The sequence below is a fragment of the Ictidomys tridecemlineatus genome, chromosome 11 (assembly GCF_052094955.1).
Source record: "Ictidomys tridecemlineatus isolate mIctTri1 chromosome 11, mIctTri1.hap1, whole genome shotgun sequence".
Classification (NCBI taxonomy): Eukaryota; Metazoa; Chordata; class Mammalia; order Rodentia; family Sciuridae; genus Ictidomys; species Ictidomys tridecemlineatus.
The window spans coordinates 29,905,672-29,927,013 of record NC_135487.1 but is presented as its reverse complement, the minus strand read 5'-3'; the positions used below and the strand labels follow the sequence as shown (position 1 = coordinate 29,927,013).

Below are 21,342 nucleotides of genomic sequence, written 5' to 3'. Positions count from 1 at the left end.
TCTATGAACTTTGACCACCCTCAGCATCTCATATGAGTAGAACCATATAGTATTTGTCCTTTTATGATTGGCTTATTCTTTAGAGTAATGATCTCCATGTTACATAATGTATCAGAATATCTTCCTTTTTAAAGACTAAATAATATTCCATTGTGTGTATATATTACATTTTATCTGTTTATCCATTGATGAATACTTGGATTGCTTCCACCTTTGATCTATTGAAAATAATGCTGTCATGAATATGGGGGTTCAAGTATTTCTTTGCTTTCAATTTTTTTGAATATATACCCAGAAGAGGAATTGCTGGATCATACGGTGATTCTATTTTTGAGAAAGTCACCTTAAAACTTGCTTTGAGGAACCACCACACTGTTTTCTATAGACCCTGAACCATTTTACATTCCCACCAACAGTACACAAGGTTTTCAACACTTCCCTATGGCCTTGCCAATGCTTCTTTTATCATCTTAATATGCTTGAGGTGGTATTGTATTGTGGTTTTGATTTTGATGTCCCTAATAATTAGTGATATTGAACATCTTTTCATATGTTTGTTGGTCACTAGTCTTTGCTCATTGTTTAGTTGGGTTGTTTGTTGTTGTTGTTATTGAGTTGTAGGAGTTCTTTATATATTCTACATATTAATCCTTTCCTGCCAGCTGCTTTTCACTCTGTTCATTTTATCTTTTGATGCTTAAAAGTTATTAATTTTTTAATATTTATTTTTTAGTTGTAGTTGGACTCAATACCTTTATTTCACTTATTTATTTTTATGAGGTGCTAAAGATCGAACACAGGGTCTCACACATGCGAGGCAAGCGCTCTACCCCTGAGCCACAACCCCAGCCCAAAAGTTATTAATTGTGATGTAGTCCAGTTTATCTATGTTTAACTTTAGTTCTCTGTGCTTTTGGTGTCACATCGGAGTCAATCTGTTGCCAAATTCATTGCTCTGAGGCTTTCCCTATATGCTTTCTTCTAAAAGCTGTTACGCTTAGGTCTTTGATTCATTTTAACTTTTGCTGTTTTCAGTTGGGTTTTTCTGTGATTCACGTCTGTCTTCCTGTTACTGGCCTGGCATTGAGAAGGCCCAGGTGATAATTGCAGACTGATATATGAAGAAATGAGATGCAGAGTGATGATTCAGACAGCCGCGTCATTACCAGTGTGGTTATATTTCATCCACACAGGTCATACGCAAGAATGATGGCGGCTGTAGGTGTTCTCTGTGACCACTGTTTGCTTACACAGTGTCACCCATCTCCCTGGTCCTTTGTCCTTCTATGGTCTATTCTATAGCATGTGTCCATGCACAGGTAGGTGTCCTGGTAGACAGAACCTGAACTACCCAGGAAGCTGGAAGGCAGGGGGCCCTTTTGTTCCACTGTCACCTAGGTAGAAACGAAATGCCATCAAAGGAACAGCTGGAGACCTGCTGGAGACGGGCAAGCCGGTGGCCCCTGTGCAATCCAGGACTTTCTCGGGCAGCACTGATGTTAACACTGACAGAAGACAGATGGCCCCGAGACGGGTGCCCACTCTCATTTCGGGCTTTGTTCTTCCTGAAGCTCTTTCACCCACAAGAACTCCCTGGACCACTGAAGATAAATAGGTCGAGCGAAGTTCACAGATGCCCACTGAGTTCTCACCCGTGTGCAGAAGCCTTTGAATCCTTACAGGGGAGAGCAGATATAAATAAATGGCCAGAGAGGTGGGTGGATAGATGACTGGATGTATAACAACAGGCCACTTAGCAGATGAACTAAGCCCAGGCGTGAGGGCTCCCACATGCCCTTGATGAAGCAGGGCTGCTCTTCCTGGATCTCAGTTCATTTTCAGTATCAACAGGGAGCAAGACTTCAATGCTGTAGATTTTTTTTTTCCAGTTGAAAGAAAAAAATAATATTCTTAACAAGGCCAGCGCCCCCGGCAGGAAGGAAGGCTGCTAGGAAAAGTGTTTGGGCAACCACGGGGTTAGGACTTTGCCTCCAATCTCAGTCCTGTTGATAAGGGTGGTGGGACCCCAGCTTCCCTGAGGGTCTCCACTGCAGAAGTTACCCGATGGCCCAGGTTCTGGTTCTGGTTCTGCTCTTTAGCAGCTTTGTGATTTTGTGCCTCTGTTTCCTCATCTATGAAATGGGAATGATAATAGCACCTGACCAGTAGGGTGATGATCAGAAATAAATCAACTCATCTGTGAGTTCCCTGAGAACAGCCCTGACACATACAAAGAGTTCAGGTGTACAGTCCAGACAGAGAAGCTTGGCTTCCACCGTCTTCACCTGGGTTATCACCATGGCCAGAGGTGAGTCCAGGCCTCTGCAGGTCTGGCCGTGGGGCGCTCTGGCTGCATCGTGCTTGGTTTCACTGTGAGACGTGCTGTTCGCAGGAGTGTTTCTGGAGAGTACATTTTTTTCCAAGTGATATCCATTTCGTGTTGGTCCCTGGACCAGACAAACAAAACAAACACCAGCCAGACAAAACTGATTCAGGGTTTCCCAACGTAGGAACAGAATGTGTTCTTCAACCAGTCACAGAAATTCCAAGCCCCATCTAGGTCTCGGGGATGGGTGGGAGGTAAAGAAGAAAAGTAGGAGCACAGCGGTCAGTCCTTCAAGAAAAATTAAATAAGAGCCTCCCCAGGAATAATTCACCACTCATTGTTGGGAAAAAAAAAAGCATTTTTCATGAAACTCGGCCCTAAGGTTAATAGGTTGGTCAGCTTTGCCTTACTGTGACAAAATACCTGAAATAATCAACTTTTGAATAAAGGAAGGTTTCTTTTGGCTCACAGTTTGGAGATTCCAGTTCACGTTACGTAGGTCCAGTTGCTTCCGTGTTTGTGGCAAGGCGGTAGCTCATGGAGGAGGACGTGGCAGAGTTAGCAACTCACTTCATGCAGCCAAGAAACAAAGAAAGAGGAGGGTGGGCATGTCAACAGTCCTCTTTGAGGGCACCTTCCCAGTGACCGAAGACCTCCCTTAGGACTCAACTCTTAAAGTCCCCACCACTGTTCAGTAGCACCAAGTGAGGACCAAGCCTTTAACACGTGGGCCCTCAGGGGACATTCAAGATCCACACCAGCTAACACGGCCACACAGAGCGATTCACACAGAGCAGTTCACACAGAGCGTCACGTGTGGTGTGAGGGTGGGTGGCTGAAGCCCACTGTGGGAGATTCCTGGAGGAGCTGGGAGACCAAGAAGGAAGGCAGGACTCAACGGGGCCTCCCTGACTAACCTCGGCCCCTTGGGGGTTTCAGCCTGAACCTGGGGTTCAAATCCTGCCTTTGCCCTTCCTTGCCTGATTTAAAGCCATAAGTGCCAGTTCTGATATCTGCAAAAAGGGGACATGTGTGAGAATCATGACGCTAGTGTTTAGCACAGCTGGGTACGTGGTAGTTGTCGGTGAGTATTTTTAAAGTATTTTTATATTTTACTTCATGCCGAGCCTGGTATCGGGCCCTAGAAATATAAAGACGAGTTAGACCCAGGCCCTGCCCAGTCCAGGAGAAGACAAGCTCACGGGAAGATGCTGATGGACTGCCTAAGCCAGGGTCAGGCAGACACCCCAGGCTTCCCGGTGAAGTACCACTATTTGACCGACTAGATGAGTGGGAAACATCTTCTTCCTGGACAGGCTGGCCTTGGGACCTAGTTTGTGCCTTTTTCCCATGAATGAATCCAGGTTGAAGGGTTGAGGGGACAGTCACCCCAAAAGCCTGGTCCAGCCCAGTAGCATGTCTAGGCCACCCCGTGGGGAGAGGGTGTGCCTCCTCCCTGCTTTCACAGAAATCATAAGGAAAAAAAATTATAAAGGACCTTCTAAGGAACCATTGAGTGACATTCCAAAAAATAATCTTCAGCATGAAACCTAAAGTCATAAAGAGAAAGAGTGATAATACAGTCGGCCACATAGAGACAAAAATGTTCTGTACAGCTGTGTCGAACACTGATGATAAGTCAGTAAGGAGAAAATATTGCCAGCCTAGATGTGAAAGATTGATATCCCCAATATTCAACGTTTATGTAAACCCATAAGAAAATATGGTTCACCTAAAATATGAATCTATAAAAATTTATGGCAAAATATGATCCATTAGAGACATTAAAAAGAATGAGAAAAATAATCTCCTGGATGAAATAATTGATGAATAAGTTTACATAAAAACGCTGAGCCTTACTAGAAATCAAGAGAGAGAGATTTTAAAAAAATAAGATCCCATTGTGGTAAGCAGAACAGTAACCCCCAAGAGAGCCATCTCCCAATTCCTGGAGCCTGCCTTGCCTGTCATGACCATGGGACTGTGGTTGTAATTAAATTGAGGACCTCACGAGGGATTATCCTGGATGAATCCAACAGAATCTAAAAAAAAAATGCACAGTTGATAGAGAGGAGCAGAGGAGTCAGGATTAGAATAACTCAGTGTGAGAGGATGTGGCTTTGAAGATGGAAGGGAGCCACCAGCCTCTAGAATCCAGAAGCCGCTCTACAGAGGTGCCGCCTTCCAGAGACCAACATCACACTCCAACCCAGGATGAGTTAGTGTATTTGTTCAGCTGCACCAAGGGACCAAGTAGCTGGTTTCAACAGATGGAAGATGTATTTCTGTCTGAGGCCAATGTCTTGGCTTCACATCGTCACCTAGTCTTATCCCACCATGCCTTCAGGTAACGCGCTTGACTGTGTGATCAGCATTCACTCACCACCACCCCATGGTGATCCTTCCTGAGAAAATGGGCAAATGGAAGGCAAGCGCTTGACCTGCTGGCCATGACCTAGAAGTTGCATACAGCACCTTGGCCAGAACTAGCTGCAAGGGAGCCTGGGAAATACAGGCTCTAGCTGGGTGGCTGTAGACCCAGCTGAAGCTCAGGTAGAGTTTTGCTTTCGTTTTGGTTTTGTTTTTAGTAACCTAGGTCCTCCTGCAGACTAGGCCAGTGCTCTACCACTAAGCCACACCCCCAGTGCTCAGGTGGACTTTGATGACTAAAAGGAAAGACAAATAGCTAGTCGTATTTCCCATTCCCAGCCAAGGACCCAACCTCAGCCTTGGCCACTCTCTTTGCCTAGACTTTGTTCTAAAGATCCCTGACCTCTTCTCCCTGTGTCTCTCTAGAACCGTATCCTCCTGTCTGCCCTGTATTGCCACCATCTGAGCCTGTGGTCACTTTTGCTTTTCTTTGCAGGTGAAGAGTTGGGCCTTGCACATGAACTCACACACAGTATTGCATACAGAGGTCCTTAGAGGAGACATTGGTTTTGTTGTTGGATTGTTAAGTAAGAATATTAACTGCTACCTCCAGTCCAGCCTGTGGACCTGTTCCCTGGGTCCCCAGCTGTCAGAGTTAGGAGAAAGATTTATTTTCCTGGCATTTTGAGATCAATATGCTTTATTACTATCAGTAAAATTTTTTAACAGATTTTGGCATCTTGGGAGATAAGTATATATGTCAGTAAATTACAATTAAAGAACTTTGTTCAGACCCACCGTTCTGGGGTCAGATTGATCTAACAGTGACCTGGGCATGGGGCCCCTGTCCCCATCTTGGCACAGCCTTATCTTACGTGGCAAGTGGCCCAAGCTCCTCAGCCTAGAGCCGGAGGCACAGTCCAGCTGGTCTCCTTCCGGGTCTGGTGGCATTGTCCACCTGATAGAGCCCAGCTCCCAGCTCCACCTCCTACAAGCCCCAGGGTGTCTACTCTGGGCTCTGGTCCTGTGGTACCAATGCCTGGTTGCAGGAGGCGATTTATAGTTTGGCTTTGGGCCTAGACCACCTTGCCTTGAGTCTGTCGGCTCCTCCCCCAAGGCCTTTGTGGCTCCAGCCCTAGCAAGCCCTGTCCTCTTCCTGGTTGGGCTGTTCCAATGGCTAGGCCTATGGAAGCTTCTGGAACCTTCTGGAAATGACCTGGTATGTTAACCAGTTGGTGGTTGAAGTTCTCCTCATGGTCATCAGCTATCTTCTAAGCTGTAGCTCTCTGGGGGCTGTGGCCTCAGTGGCAGGCAATGTGGACCCTGCAGCCATTCTGACATCATCAGCAAAGGACATCCATCCTCTATGGACTGGGGTTCAGGCCCCTGTTGGCCTGAAAGGGAAATCTTGAGGTTCTGACCCCAATATCTCCGGTGGCTTTTTTTTTTTTTTTTTTAGTTGTAGAGAGACACATACTTTTATGTTGTTTATTTTTATTTATGCGGTGCTGAGGCTTGAACCCAATGCCTCGCATGTGCGAGGCAAGCGCTCTACCACTGAGCCACAACCCCAGCTCCTCTGGTGGCTTTTGTAAGTGATCTTTTATAGGTGACCCTGGAGAAGCAGAGTTTTCTTTGTCATTCAGGCTTATATTAAAATTTCACACACAGTCTCAGAATCTCAGAAAGCAGGAAAGACCCATTTTCTTGGTGTCTTGGTCACAGTGGCAGCCTGGTCTTCCTGAAGGAGTTAAAGAGGTAGTAAACACCCACTTGGGCTGCATCTGAAGGGCAGCACACCCCAAGGCCTTAGGTGTTGCAGTTTATCCAGCGTCTGCACCTGCACCCCCGCTGCCCCTCCCATGGCCCGAGTATCAAGTGACTTGCATTTGTCATGCTATGGTAGAGCACAGTGGCAGAGAGCACTGGCCCTGGGGTAAGAGGACCAGCGTGGCCCTGGGCCGGTCATTCCCACTGCATCCCAGGTGCCCTGTCTGCAGAATGTAGGAAGGATTTGGCTGCTAACCTTTGCTGAATTGTGATCTTCCATTAACAAAGATCAATTACTGCATTTGCTAGAGGGATATTACTGAAGACACAGATGAGCTCCTGCATCATTACTGCCCCTGACTGAAGTGCCACATGGAAAAGTTTCATTTCAAGCAAGCTTTTTCTTCCTGTAAGGAACCTAGGTCACTGTTCCCCTCTGGCTGTAAGCACTCTGTAATGGACCACATCTCTCTTTTCCCCTTGCCTATCAGGGAGCTCATGTGTAGCTGAACTATAGAACCCTTAGGATTGGTATCTCGGTGTTCTTTTTATCCCACCAATCCTAACTTCCTGCTCTATTCACATTTTCTCGGTTCTAATTTGTTATCTTTATTACAGTTTGTCGTTCTTCTACAAATGTGATGTAATAGTTACCTTGAATTCTTTCTGGAACCAAGACAGAATGAAAAAGGAGAACATTTATAGGGTACAGTTTTTACTAAAAAGATCAAGTCATCTGCCCTCCTTAACCTTGTCATGGGGCTGAAATCCTGCCATTTCAGAGACAACTCTCTGAGAACCTTAGAGACTTGTTCATCTGAGCAACTCCAGAAAGGGCCAGGAGTGAACGTCTCACTTCTGTGTCAGCAAATGGGAGATGAAAAGCAAGACAAGGACATAGGGCACCCGGGGCAGGTGGCCCGGGGCAGGTTGCCCGGGGCAGTGCACGCTTACAGCAGAAGAAAGTGCAGAAGCACTGCTCATCCACCCAGGGGCTCCCCGGGGACAGGCACCGAGGAGGGATGAGGGACCAACTCCAGCTGTGACAACTTGCTGCTTAGAAACATCAGGCTTTAAATAGGACTTCCATGGCCCTCAGTGTTCCCAACTGGGAAGTCATGTGATTGAGCGTGACAGACTCACAGTGGCCTCCAGCTTCAAAATTCCAACCATGGCCCTGGTCAGAAGGGACCTGAGATGCACTCAGGACCCAGGGAGCCTAGACAGCCTGATTTTCGGCTGGCCTGGGAGGATGCTGTCACTTGTGAGTCCACTCAGACCACCAGACCAACTCTGTCCCTGCAATTGGCAAAGGCCTTCATTCTTAACGGGTTCCAGAGTTTCCCTGGGACTGACTGGGCACGAAAAGGCTCCAAAACTGGAGGAACCTTCCAAAATGCTCTCCCTGGGGATCGTCTGGATTAGCCAGGTAGTCTCAGGTGTGTGGAGTGGGAGTTCCCGTGAGCTACGGCAGTAGTTGGCGGCTTCTCCTTGAAGCGCAGGGCTGGGAGTGGGTTCTCAAGGGCATAAAAAGCAATGATGTCTCTCTCTCTTTTTCTCTTGTGGACACTTTCATATCTAGGGCTAGAGAGAAAGATTCACAAGAGAATAATCCTCCTCTTGGGAAACTTACACCTGAATAACCCATGGGCACTTCCTCCTGTGCCAGGCCTAGCACCGCCCAAAATTCATCCAACAGCATCCACACCCATGACCTTGCTGGGCCCACAGCATCCTCAGGGTGCGGTGAGGCAGGAAATGCTGTTGACTGTTTTATAGATTGGGCAGTGGAGGCTTAGAGAGCTCCAGCCCACTCAGAATGGGTCCACAAAGCAGGACAGGCTTCCTGACCCCCGACTGCCCTGCCATTCCCAGAACCTGCCCTACCTTCAGCCCCAACGACCCACACAGCCACCATGTCACCAGCACATTGGCATCAGCTGCAGAGGCGGGTGAGGGGAGGATGGGCAGCGCTTGTGCACGTGGAGTTAGGCTGGAGCTCTCTGGCTGATCTTGGAGGGGCCTCCGTGGGTTTTGACACTGAGTCTGAGTGGCCCAGGCCATGGGGACACACCACAGTAACCCTGTCTTCTCTTTTGTGTGTGTGTTTCTGTGCGTGCGTTTTTGTTCCGTAGAAGAGTCTGACTTCTCCTCCGAGGCCGCCGATCACCAAACACGGGACAAAGGAGAGAGGAAGCCAGGACGGATCTGCCCCCAGCATCCAGTGTGGCATCTCTTGGGCTGGCACTAGGGATGACTGGGCCATGGACACAGACGTCTCCTACCTTCAGCCATTCGCATAGCACACGGGGGACTCGTGGGGGCCACTTGCCACTGCCCACCGGCACAACACAATGGCCATACTGACATCCCCCGTGACGTTTTCACGACAGACATTCAGGCAGGAAGCGCTGGTGTGCTTTCTGTCTGCCAAGTAGAGGGCCATGCCTCACCCAGAGGAGTAGCTTGGGCCCCGATGACCTGCTCTGAGTCCACTGGCAGCCAGTGACACTTGCAAAAAAAAAATCTCCCAAAGCCGTCTCAGGGTGGGCTTCTGCAGCTTTTGACCAATGTGGCCAAAGCTGGACGCCTCCTCCGGACACTTGGATTCTTCGTAAATGCAGCCTGCCCCACCCTCCCTGAGTAGCATCTGAGGTCTCCGCGAAGGTCATGGATCCTGAACAAAGCATCAAGGGCACCAAGAAGGCTGAGGGAAGTCCCCGGAAGCGGCTGACCAAAGGAGAGGCCGTACAGACCAGTGTTTCCTCCAGCGTCCCCTACCCAGGCAGCAGCACAGCTGCCCCCCAAGAGAGTGCCCCCCAGGAGCTCCTAGCCCCACAGCCCTTCCCCGGCCCCTCGGCAGTTCTTAGGGAAGGCTCTCAGGAGAAAACGGGCCAGCAGCAGAAGCCCCCCAAGAGGCCGTCCATCGAAGCCTCCGTCCACATCTCCCAGCTTCCGCAGCACCCTCTGACACCAGCATTCATGTCACCAGGCAAGCCGGAGCACCTCCTGGAGGGGTCCACGTGGCAGCTCATTGACCCCATGAGACCTGGGCCCTCGAGCTCCTTCGTGACACCTGGGCTCCACCCGCAGAGCCAGCTCCTCCCTTCCCACGCTTCCATCCTCCCCCCTGAGGACCTGCCTGGCATCCCCAAGGTCTTTGTGCCCCGTCCCTCCCAGGTGTCCCTGAAGCCCACGGAAGAGGCACACAAGAAGGAGAGAAAGCCCCAGAAGCCTGGCAAGTACATCTGCCAGTACTGCAGCCGGCCCTGCGCCAAGCCCAGCGTGCTCCAGAAGCACATCCGCTCGCACACGGGCGAGAGACCCTACCCCTGCGGCCCCTGTGGCTTCTCCTTCAAGACCAAGAGCAACCTCTACAAGCACAGGAAGTCCCATGCCCACCGCATCAAAGCCGGCCTGGCCTCGGGCGTGGGCGGCGAGATGTACCCGCCAGGGCTGGAGATGGAGAGGATCCCCGGGGAGGAATTTGAGGAGCCCACCGAGGGAGAAAGCACAGACTCCGAAGAGGAAACTGGCGCCACGACCGGGCCCCCCACAGAGCTCCCCGCCAGGCCTAAGCACCCCCTCCTCTCCAGCAGCTTGTACAGCTCCGGAAGCCACAGTTCCAGCCACGAACGCTCCTCCCTGTCCCAGTCCAGCGCAGCACCGTCGCTGGAGGACCCGACTCCCTTTGCAGAACCCTCATCGGAGCATCCCCTGAGCCATAAGCCGGAAGACACCCACACCATTAAGCAGAAGCTGGCCCTCCGCCTGAGTGAGAGGAAGAAGGTGATTGATGAGCAGGCATTTCTGAGCCCAGGCAGCAAAGGCAGTACTGAGTCTGGGTACTTCTCCCGCTCCGAGAGCGCTGAGCAGCAGGTCAGCCCCCCAAACACCAATGCCAAGTCCTATGCGGAGATCATCTTCGGCAAGTGCGGACGGATTGGTCAGAGGACCGCCATGCTGACCGCCACCTCCACCCAGACCCTCCTGCCCCTGTCCACGGAAGACAAGCCCAGCCTGGTACCTTTGTCTGTGCCCCGGACACAGGTGATCGAGCACATCACGAAGCTCATCACCATCAACGAGGCTGTGGTGGACACCAGCGAGATAGACAGCGTGAAGCCCAGGAGGAGCTCTCTGACAAGGCGCAGCAGCATGGAATCCCCCAAGTCCAGCCTCTACCGGGAGCCCCTGTCGTCCCACAGTGAGAAGACGAAGCCCGAACAATCATTGCTGAGCCTCCAGCACCCACCCAGTACCACCCCCCCTGTGCCCCTCCTGAGAAGCCAATCTATGCCTTCGGCCACCTGCACCCTCAGTACCCCCCACCACACCTTCCGAGGTAGCTACTCCTTCGACGACCATATCACCGACTCTGATACCCTGAGCCGCAGCAGCCCAGTGTTTACCTCCCACCCCCGGATGCTGAAGCGCCAGCCTGCCATCGAGCTTCCTCTGGGAAGCGAGTACAGCTCTGAGGAGGCTGGACCAAGTAGCAAAGACGCAGCCTCCAAGCCCTCCGACGAACCGGAACCCAAGGAAAGTGAACTCACCAAAAAGACCAAGAAGGGCTTGAAAACAAAAGGGGTCATCTATGAATGTACCATATGTGGTGCTCGGTACAAGAAAAGGGATAATTACGAAGCCCATAAAAAGTACTACTGCTCAGAGCTTCAGATCACCAAGCCCCTCTCTGCAGGTGCTCACACATCCTCCGAAGCCGAGAAGAGTCCATCGGAACACGAGCCGTGGTCCCAGATGATGCATTATAAACTGGGGGCCACCTTGGAACTCACTCCACTGAGGAAGAGGAGGAAGGAGAAGAGTCTTGGGGATGAGGAAGAGCCGCCTACCTTTGAGTCAACAAAAAGTCAGTTTGGCAGCCCCGGGCCGTCTGACGCCGCTCGGAACCTTCCCCTGGAGTCCACCAAGTCACCAGCAGAACCAAGTAAATCCGCGCCCTCGTTGGAGGGACCCACGGGCTTCCAGCCTCGGACTCCCAAGCCAGGGTCCAGTTCAGAATCAGGGAAGGAGAGGAGAACAACGTCCAAAGAAATTTCTGTCATCCAGCACACCAGCTCCTTTGAGAAATCCGACCCTCTCGAGCAGCCCAGTGGCCCGGAAGGGGAAGACAAATCTCTGGCCCAGTTCTCGTCCCCGCCACCTGCCCCGCACGGACGCCCGGCGCATTCCCTGCAACCCAAGCTGGTCCGCCAGCCCAACATTCAGGTTCCAGAGATCCTGGTGACCGAGGAGCCGGACCGGCCTGACACAGAACCCGAGCCACCTCCCAAGGAACCCGAGAAGACAGAGGAGTTCCAATGGCCCCAGCGCAGCCAGACACTGGCCCAGCTCCCAGCCGAGAAGCTGCCACCCAAGAAGAAGAGACTGCGCCTGGCTGAGATGGCCCAGTCATCCGGGGAGTCCAGCTTTGAGTCTTCTGCGCCTCTGTCTCGCAGCCCGAGCCAGGAAAGCAGTGTCTCTCTGAGTGGGTCCAGCCGCTCAGCCTCATTCGACAGGGATGACCATGGGAAAGCTGAGGCCCCTGGGTCCTCATCTGATCCTCGCTCCAAACCCTTGGGCACCCATATGCTGACTGTCCCCAGCCACCACCCACACGCCCGAGAGATGCGGAGGTCGGCTTCCGAGCAGAGCCCCAACATTTCCCACTCTGCCCACATGACTGAGATACGCAGCAAATCATTTGACTACGGCAGCTTGTCCTCGACAGGCCCTTCTGCACCAGCCCCAGTGGCTCCACCGGCTCCGGCAGCCCCGCCAGAGAGAAGAAAATGCTTTTTGGTGAGGCAGGCCTCTCTGAGCAGGCCTCCGGAAATGGAGCCAGAGGCCACCCCTAAGGGAAGACAAGAGAGTGAGGACCCACAGTCCTCATCCGGGAAACCTTCAACCAAAAGCTCGTTGCCCCAGATTTCCTCAGCGGCCACCTCGCACAGTGGGCACGCGGGAGGCAAGAGCCAGGTGCAGGACAGGCCCCTGCTGGGGTCCACTCCACCCTTCACGGAAGCACTGCAGGTGCTGCACCACCCCGTGGCCCAGCTGCCCCTGCAGGAGAAACCATATCTGCCCCCACCTGTCTCGCTTTTTTCTTTCCAGCACCTCTTGCAGCATGAGCCAGGACAGTCTTCAGACTTCTTCTCCAGCCAGGCCATGTCCAGCCTCCTCTCCTCACCATACTCCATGCCTCCACTCCCTCCGTCCTTATTCCAAGCCCCACCACTTCCCCTCCAGCCTACTGTTCTGCACCCAGGCCAACTCCATCTCCCCCAGCTCTTGCCTCATCCAGCTGACATTCCCTTCCGGCAGCCCCCTTCCTTCCTCCCCATGCCATACCCGGCCTCCTCAGCACTCTCTTCTGGGCTTTTCCTGCCTCTGCAATCCCAGTTTGCACTGCAGCTCCCTGATGTGGAAAGCCACCTGCCCCAGATCAAAACCAGCCCAGCTCCACTGGCGACAGCAACTCCTGGCCCCTCCTGCAGCACAGGGTACAGCAGTGACATCCACTTGCCCCCTGCAGCTCCCCCAGCCAGTTCCTCGGCACCCACATCAGCCCTGCCGCTGGCCCTGCCCGCCTGTCCAGACACCATGGTGTCCCTGGTTGTGCCCGTCCGCATTCAGACCAACACGCCGTCCTATGGGAGTGCAATGTACACCACCCTTTCTCAGATCTTGGTCACCCAGTCTCAAGGCAGCTCAGCAAGTGCACCTCTTCCCAAGAGTGAGGAGCCCTCATCCAAAGGGACAGCCGCGTGTGGGGCACATGTGTATGAGGCTGGGCCTGGACTGCCGGGCTTAAGTGAAGAGCAAAGCAGAGGTTTCCAGACTCCATACCTGAGAGTGCCTGTGACATTACCTGAAAGAAAAGGCACTTCCCTGTCATCAGAAGGTGCCTTGAGCCTTGAGGGGAGTTCCTCGACAGTGGGGGGAAGCAAACGTGTCCTTTCACCAGCTGGCAGCCTTGAACTTACCATGGAAACCCAGCAGCAAAAAAGAGTGAAGGAAGAGGAAGCTTCCAAAGCAGATGAAAAACTTGAGCTGGTAAAACCATGCAGTGTTGTGCTGACCAGCACTGAGGGTGGGAAGAGGACAGAGAAATCCCATCCAGGAAGCCAGGGCCAGGGCAGGAGGGAGCTAGAAACACTGGCCAGCCTGTCCTCAGATCCATCTGACCCCAAGGAAATTCCTCCCCTCTCTCACTCCACATTGTCCCACGGGACAGCCCCAGGCTCAGAAGCTTTGAAGGAATATGCCCACCCATCTGGGAGAGCTCATCGAAGAGGGTTGCCCCCACTGAGCGTGAAGAAAGAAGATTCCAAGGATCAACCTGATCCCCCTCCCCTGGCTCCTCCCAGCTCTCTGCCTCTGTCAGAAACGTCCCTCAGACCTGCCAAGTCACAAGAAGGTACGGACTCAAAGAAGGTACTGCAGTTCCCCAGCCTCCACACGACCACTAATGTCAGTTGGTGCTATTTAAACTACATTAAGCCAAATCACATCCAGCATGCAGATAGGAGGTCCTCTGTTTACGCTGGTTGGTGCATAAGTTTGTACAACCCCAACCTTCCGGGGGTTTCCACTAAAGCTGCTTTGTCCCTCCTGAGGTCTAAGCAGAAGGTGAGCAAAGAGACATACACCATGGCCACAGCTCCGCATCCTGAGGCAGGAAGGCTTGTGCCATCCAGCTCCCGCAAGCCCCGCATGACAGAGGTAAGTTCAGCGTTGTTCTTTTTTTCACCACTGAGTGCTAAAGACCTTGTTGAGCTTTTAAAGCCACACTGTCTTCAGGTTCCATGTGTAGAACTAGAACTGAGGGGGAAGATTTCCTCTCTGACAGCTGTGACTGGTCACCTTATAAGGAAATATGTTTATTGGGTCTCTTTATCAGTGTGTTCCGTTCATGATTGGAATAGATACATTTCAAGAAAGTTGGCTATAAAGCAACCCTGTTTCCCCTGGAGCTTCCACTATAAAATCAAAGAATTTCAGCAAGGAAAAAAATAATTCTAAAAGACTGAGTTGGACACTTGGTTGATGGAAAAGCCCCTAGCAGTTTCAGAACTTTGTAACATTTACTTACCTCATAGTTGTCCCTTGTCTTATTAGACTTTTCATATTTTTCATATTCATGATATCAAGGGCTCCAATTTACTCCCTCATTGCTTCTGACCTGCAGCTATATCAGAAGCTATGAAATTATATAAAGTTAACAGGTCCCCTGCACTTTTGGCAAGTTTGAAATATAATAATTCCAAATTTGAATTATACAAAAGACACCTCCAAACCTTAAAAAGGCTAGCCTGAGGATTTGGGCCATCTGTGATGTGTTGTCCTAACTTGGCACTTGTGAAATGAGAAATTGGTCTTGCTTGTTGAACAACCTCCCTGTACTACACCCTTGGATCCAGTCAAAGCTCACCTCCACCTGTGAGGCAGCATTGCCATCTCCATGCTCCATATGAAAGAATCAGGGTCAAAGGCTGAGAGAGGTCAACAACACATGGCAAATGTTTAGCAAACCTGGAGTATTAACCCAGACCTGTCGGTCTCCAAAGAGTCTATTTTTCTTCTTTTAATTCTTTGAGGAAAGAAACCCTTAAAATATTGTTGCAGATTTAATGATGTTCACTAGTGTGTCCTCTGACCAGATGCTTTGACTGAATCAGGCATGGATTTCCCCTAATTAAGCTCCTATTGTAGATGGATGAGCAAAAGTATGGTCTGTAACTTCCCACACGTCCATGCCTTTCTCCTGCACTGAATGGATTTTTTGCATTGGGTTTGTCCTCATCTCAACTGGATAATCTTCACAACTGTTTTCCAATTCATTTTCTATGTCTTTGTCAGTCTACAGACATCTCTGAGCAAAATTTCCTCTTTTACCATAAACAGCAGACTGATTTGCTCTCACTGTCTCTTACTAGCTAGAGCTGCTGTCAAGATGCAGCTATAATTATACCTATAATATTGGGGGTACCTACTGTGTGCCAGGTATTATGCTAAACTTTACTTTTATCCTCACAACCACCTTAAAAGTTAGTGTGCAATATCACCATTTTATAGATAAATGCACCAAAGCACAGTGTTGGGATAACTTGAACAAGGTCATGTGGTAAATGGCAGGGACTGAATTCAAATCTGAGTCATACTCTGAAGCCCTCTCAGATGATCCACGCTGCCTCTGTTCCCTTATGTAGATTGTATAGGGTATTTATAAGAAAAATGAAGTATTAACTGGTTGAATTGGATTTGGCAATCAGTTGTTTATAATACTACCTTCCTAAAATGAGCCAAAAACCTGCAAACTTTTTCCTGGAATATGCTATTTGGTTCAAAGGCAGGTTTCCTACCAATCTGCACAATTAAAATAGTTGCATAGTCTACAAGTTGAGGTCTTGCTACAAGGCCTCTCTTTCTTTCTCTCTCTGTCCTCTCCTTGTATAGCTCCAGTGATGGGGAACTCACCACCTTGTGGGACAACCCAATTAATCTTTGGGAAGTCCTTTATTCCACCAGGCTGACAGTTGTCATCTTGTGGCTTCCACTCTCTGTTAGTAGTTCTGAAAACGTCCTTTAGTTTGTCATAGCATTTTGAAGCTTTTTTTTTTTTTTTGGTACTGGGGAGTGAACCCAGAGGTGCCTAACCACTGGGCCATACCCAGACCTTTTTATTATATTTTATTAGAGACAGGGTCTCACTGAGTTGCTAAGCACCTTGCTAAATTGCTAAGACTGGCTTTGTGTTCCCGATCCTCCCAAGGAGGTTCCAAAGCCTCAGCCTCCCAAGCTGCTGGTATTACATGTGCATCACCATGCTTGGCATTTTGAAATTTTTCCTAACCATTTTCTTGTGGATCTAGGATACTGTATCACATTTGAGTTTGATCATACAAAATTTTTTTTTCTGTTTGTAAGCCCCAAAGAAACTCAAGCTTCCACTTTTTAGTGACATCCCTTCCCTTAGGTTTCTCTCTCTTTTTTTTCTCCTTTGGGGTCATTTTTACAACCACAACATTATATCACAAGAAAGTTAAGAACAATGATGCAGGTGCCACATTGCCCAGAGTTGAAGCCTACTACCCCATCTACTAGTTGTGTGACCTTGGCTGGGTTACTTAATCTCTCTGTGCTTTAGTTTCTTCATCTGTAAAATATGGATAATAGTATCATTAGCTCATAGAACTATGGAGATAATTAAATGAGTTAAAATATGCAAAGTGTGTATACAACAGTGTTTAGCACATTGACACTCAGTAAATGTTTCTGACTGTACTTACTCATTATCATTGAAAGTTAAAAGGAATTCCTGATTCCCTGCTCAGGTTGCCACCCAAACTAACCTCCTCTAGCTTAATCCAGACATCACCTCCCAATCTGAAAAGATTATATGGGGTCACTAGATTATATTAGTCGGTGCTAGAATGGATCTTTAGGATGATCCAACTTCCCCCTTCCCCAGACTCTGAGGCCCGGAGAAGTGAAGCAAATCCACCCTGGAGTAACTCAGCATGTGATGGCCTATCTGGTACTGGAATTCAGATCCCTGGTTCCCAGCTGGGTGCCTTTTTCCACAGTTCTACCAGCCCTCATCCCCAGTACAACATTGTTGCTCCCTACACAAGGGGGTACCCACCCCCTGCCATCCCTGGCAGGTAGAGAGAACATGTTCTTGAAATAATGGAAGATGTTGGGAAGCCCGAGGTCAATGCCAGCCTCCACACTGAACTAGGTCTCATTGAGGCCCATAACTCTGCAAAGAGAATGGATTCCCTTAGACCAACAGCCCAGAGCCTGCCAACCCTGGTTTGGGTGCTGAGATGATCAAGGAGAACAAGATAAGGACCTCTCCCCAGGAGCTCCCAAACTAGTACAAGAGACACAAAGCAACCCAGCTCTGTGGGATGGTTAACCAGAAAGGCCAATCAGAGCCCCAGCGTGGGAGACCTGGCCTCTCTGGGGTGGGTGCCTTCATTCTGTCACATGGGGCTGACAACACACGTCTGAGGGGAGGAGCAGTTAGGGGAGTCCACCTGCGTGTGGCTCGGTGCCACGCAAGGGATTAGGACACTCCCAACTGAGAAGGAAAATTTAACCAGCTCTGATTTTGTCACCCTGCGGTGGGCCAGGTGCACCTCCCGTCGCTGGCTTCCCCGGAAGGCCAGAAAGAGCTAGCTAGAGTGGAGATGGAGGAGGAGAAGCGAGGGAAGCCGGAGGAGGACGCTCCCGCCCCCAAGAGAGGGGAGCCGGCAAGGATCAAAATCTTCGAAGGAGGGTAAGACTCACGCTCGGTTTGCAGCCTGCTCCCCGCGGAGTAAGAGCCTGCGCCCCCCTGGTGCGCGGAGGCGGTGGGCGTCTCACTCAGAGCGGTGCCCACAGGAACCCTGAGATTCCTGCGCCGACTTTGTGCAGGTGCCACCGTCACGGAACTTGCAGTTCGCCTCTGAGAACACCAGGGGGCGCCTTGGTGGGCACAAGCCACGCTGGGTGTTTGCTGAGGATCTGGAGGGGTCTGGTCTGGGTCTTTCTCCAGCCCTGATATTTCCTCAGCTCCTGGATGCTTTTCTAGCCCCTGCACGGGGGTGATAGTGAGCCTCCCAGCTCCCATCTCAGCTACACATCCCTTGCAGTGTGTTCCCCAAAAGTCACCTGCATCCTGCCCAGGCCACCCCCCTGGCATGCCCAGTTGCCCCCTGGGCATTTGGACTCTGCGCACAAGGCCAACTGCAGGGCGGAGAGCTGTTGCACCCACTGGCCTTTTACTCCCACTCCCGTTCTGACCGCCAGGGCCTGGGGCTCTGGTTTGGAGAGTTTTGAACAGTCATCTCTGGTCATTGGCTTTTGGTGCATGGCTTTGAAGCCTGCTGCTCTACACATTTCAGAATTCACCACTGTGGGGACCTTCTGGGCTCTACAAGGGAGCCTTGCTTCAGACGTGCTCTGTGCAAGTGTTTTGTGCTGGCTGTGTTCTATGTGGCCACGTGTCTGCTCCCCCGGATGTGGGTGTCTGTGAGCAGGTGCCGTGGTGTCTGTCTCGGGGTCCTGTGTCTGTGTCCCTGGTGTGATCAGGTTGGCCCCCAGCCCTACACAGTCCTGAGGGACAACAGTGAAGAGGAAAACTGGCCTCCCGAGGGGTTGGTCCCCAGGCCTTGGCCAACAGGACTGTCACTGGCTCTGACTCTCCAGCACCTGCAAGTGCCTAACTCACCAGGTCAAAGTTGGGGGCACAGGAGTCCCCTAGAAGGTTGGTGGAGAGGAGCAGAGATTGCCACCCTCCCCAAGGCCACACATAGGCATCTTCTTGTGGTCTGAGGGGTCCTTGGACTGATGATTGGTTACCAGAGCGGTGGGGCAGGGGGCAGAGGTGACACACATGCCCGAAGCATGCTGTCCCCAGGCCAGGAGTGGCTCCATCCAGGAACTCTGGGTGTTTCCCAGGGCTGACCCTTCCGACTGGGGACAACTGTTTTCTGCTCCTGCCGTTTGGTTAGAGCGCCCTCTTGTGTCTCTGTGTTTTCATACACTGGGTCCTCCCAAGGGCACGGGGACCGGATCCCAGGATTGATTTATGCATCTGGTCCTAGGAACGTGCCCTCTTCCCTCCTGGTTGAAGGACTGTCTCTGGGGCTCTGGGGGGCAGTGTAGTGTTTGCTGGTGGACAGGGATCCTGCTTCTTCAAGGTATTCTGTATGTACTAAGAGGCAGGCACCTCCAGACCTGAGTCCTGGGTCACCAAGCCACCCCCTGCTTCCTGTATCCCTGGAGAAGGCCCAGCCTCTGGACAGGCAGCTGTTGGGAGCCTCTCCCTGTCCAGCTACCTCCTGGACATCACTGCCTTTGGCTGAAAGTCATCCCCAAGTCCCTTCTCTTCTTGCAGCCCAGGCAATGTTCCCCTCCTCCTCCATGCCCCATGTAGGTTGACACTTCACCCACCTGCTGTTCCGGAATCTCCCTGTCTTTTGAGGTTTGTCACCCCTGCCCCTGAACAGCGGTCCCACCTGCCTCTGTCTAGCCTTAGACCATCCCACTCCCCACCTCTCCAATTCCCAGTGACCTTATCTGTGAAGGGGACAATAACATACCTGTGGTACCTGCCATAGGACCCTTGGGGCCAGTGGGAGAGGGTACCGTTCACAGGAGCGCAGGAGGGGCACGTGGGTGTGCTTCACTGCAGCGTATGGCGCTCTTCATCTCCGTCCAGGGCGACCTCACTCCACTGTGGGAACTCTCAACCCCCCTCCTCCAACTTTTCACGGCTGATCTGGGCACATGGGTTTATGTGGTGTCTCCCATCAAATCCTTTTCTCTTCCGAGCCAGGCTGTCCCACCTGAGTCCCCGCTGTCCCCTGAGTCCCACCCTCACTTCTGGCGATCCTCTTCCTTCCTGGTTCTCCTTGGGCAGTTGTTACCACCCCCAGGAGTAGTTACAAATGTCTGGGAGAAAGGGAAGGTGCTTTGGGTTGTTACCTGGGGGCACCTGTGACACCTCATCCATTCAGCCAATCACGTGACCATGTCCCTCCCAAGACACCAAGGCTGCCCCCACCCTAGAAAGCTGAATGCATCCTTCTGCAGCCACCCCGGGGTTTTGCCCTAGACTCAGTTACTCCTACTTCTTTTTCTTTCTTTCCTTTAACACAACAAGCACCTATTTTTCACTCTGGTTCATGGAGCAGAGTCTGCAGTGGGGCTTGTTCACTGGGTCCTCAGGGGATTAGGGCCCGTGGAGCCCAGGAGAATAAGAAGGGAAGAGCAGTGTACTGTGCCTGGCTCCTAGAGCTTCCGCCCAGGGGCTTCTGCCCAGGTCCGTTGGCCAGAGAGAATCTCATGGCTTCATGTACATTCTTGGGAGTCAGAAGTATGACTACACTTTCCTTGGAAGGACCTGAAATCACTGGTAGGTAACCCTGACGGATCCAAGTGAGTCACTTCTATCACAGCCGGTGCTAAAATCCTTTCTCTCCCGAGTCCCTTCTCAACTTGGATCCTAGGGAAATGCTTGGCACACAGTATACGTTGACCCCTCCCTATGGCCCTGACTTCCTGGCACATGGTCCTCTCTCTGCATTCCCTGTCATCTCCATATCGGAACAAAACCTGCATTTTCCTGCAGGCTTCTGGAAGCACCAGTCAGAAATGTGTCAGCTCTCACCCACACCGTGCATCTGCCTTGGGTGTGTAGAAGGGCTCTTCTGTTAAGCAGCGTTTTCACACATACAAAGTTATTTTGTTCCTTGAGGGAAATGGATATATTGTCCTAACTCAAGTTCCCTTGCCGGGAACTCAGCCCAGTGGGCTGGTGTAGAAGCACTGGAACCCACAGGAACTCCCCAGCTACCCAAAGTGGCCATCCCAGCCCACTGTGGGTAGGGGTCTAGGTCTGAAGATGGGGGTGAGCTCAAATGGTGAGACAGGGAGACCAGGCCCAGCCAAGTGGGGAATTCAAGCTGGCCATGGGCAGATGGCCTGGGCTTAGATGGGCAGCCCAGCCTCAACTTGGAGCTGGAACATGGGACAGTGGTACAGAAGCCCAGTGGTCAGCTGGGCCAGTGAGGTTTGGTGTGGGGTTGCCCAGGGCTTCCCCTACCATCAGGCCTTTAGGAGGACAAATCCATGCCAGGCCCTGCCAGCCACAGATCCCAGCTGCAGCACTTGGGGAAGAGCCAGGCATGCTCCAATGCGTGGATGCTGGGTGCCCTCACTCCTCACCCCAGGACCTTGCTCCATGCAGATTAGCACACTCAAACTTAAGGTCTCCACCTGAAAAACTCCTCTGACTGCAGGACCTAGATCACCCGCTCTTTCTATTCCCTTTAAAGAACTCCAGAAGGAGCTGGCTGTGCGGCTCCCCCACCTCTCCT

General features: G+C 51.4%; 1 protein-coding gene across 6 annotated transcripts in view; it reads left to right on the top strand.

Annotated features, from left to right (window-relative positions):
* The window catches only part of Hivep3 (HIVEP zinc finger 3), a 457,837-nt gene that overhangs the window by 392,442 nt on the left and 44,053 nt on the right, over window positions 1-21,342 (top strand). For all 6 annotated transcript variants that reach the window (XM_078026057.1, XM_040288469.2, XM_040288471.2 and 3 more), the window contains 2 exons: window positions 8,602-14,194; window positions 17,611-17,756. In XM_078026057.1, the coding sequence (XP_077882183.1) occupies window positions 9,137-14,194; window positions 17,611-17,756 (5,204 nt within the window). In that variant the 5' untranslated portion in view covers window positions 8,602-9,136. The remainder of the gene's footprint in view (window positions 1-8,601; window positions 14,195-17,610; window positions 17,757-21,342) is intronic.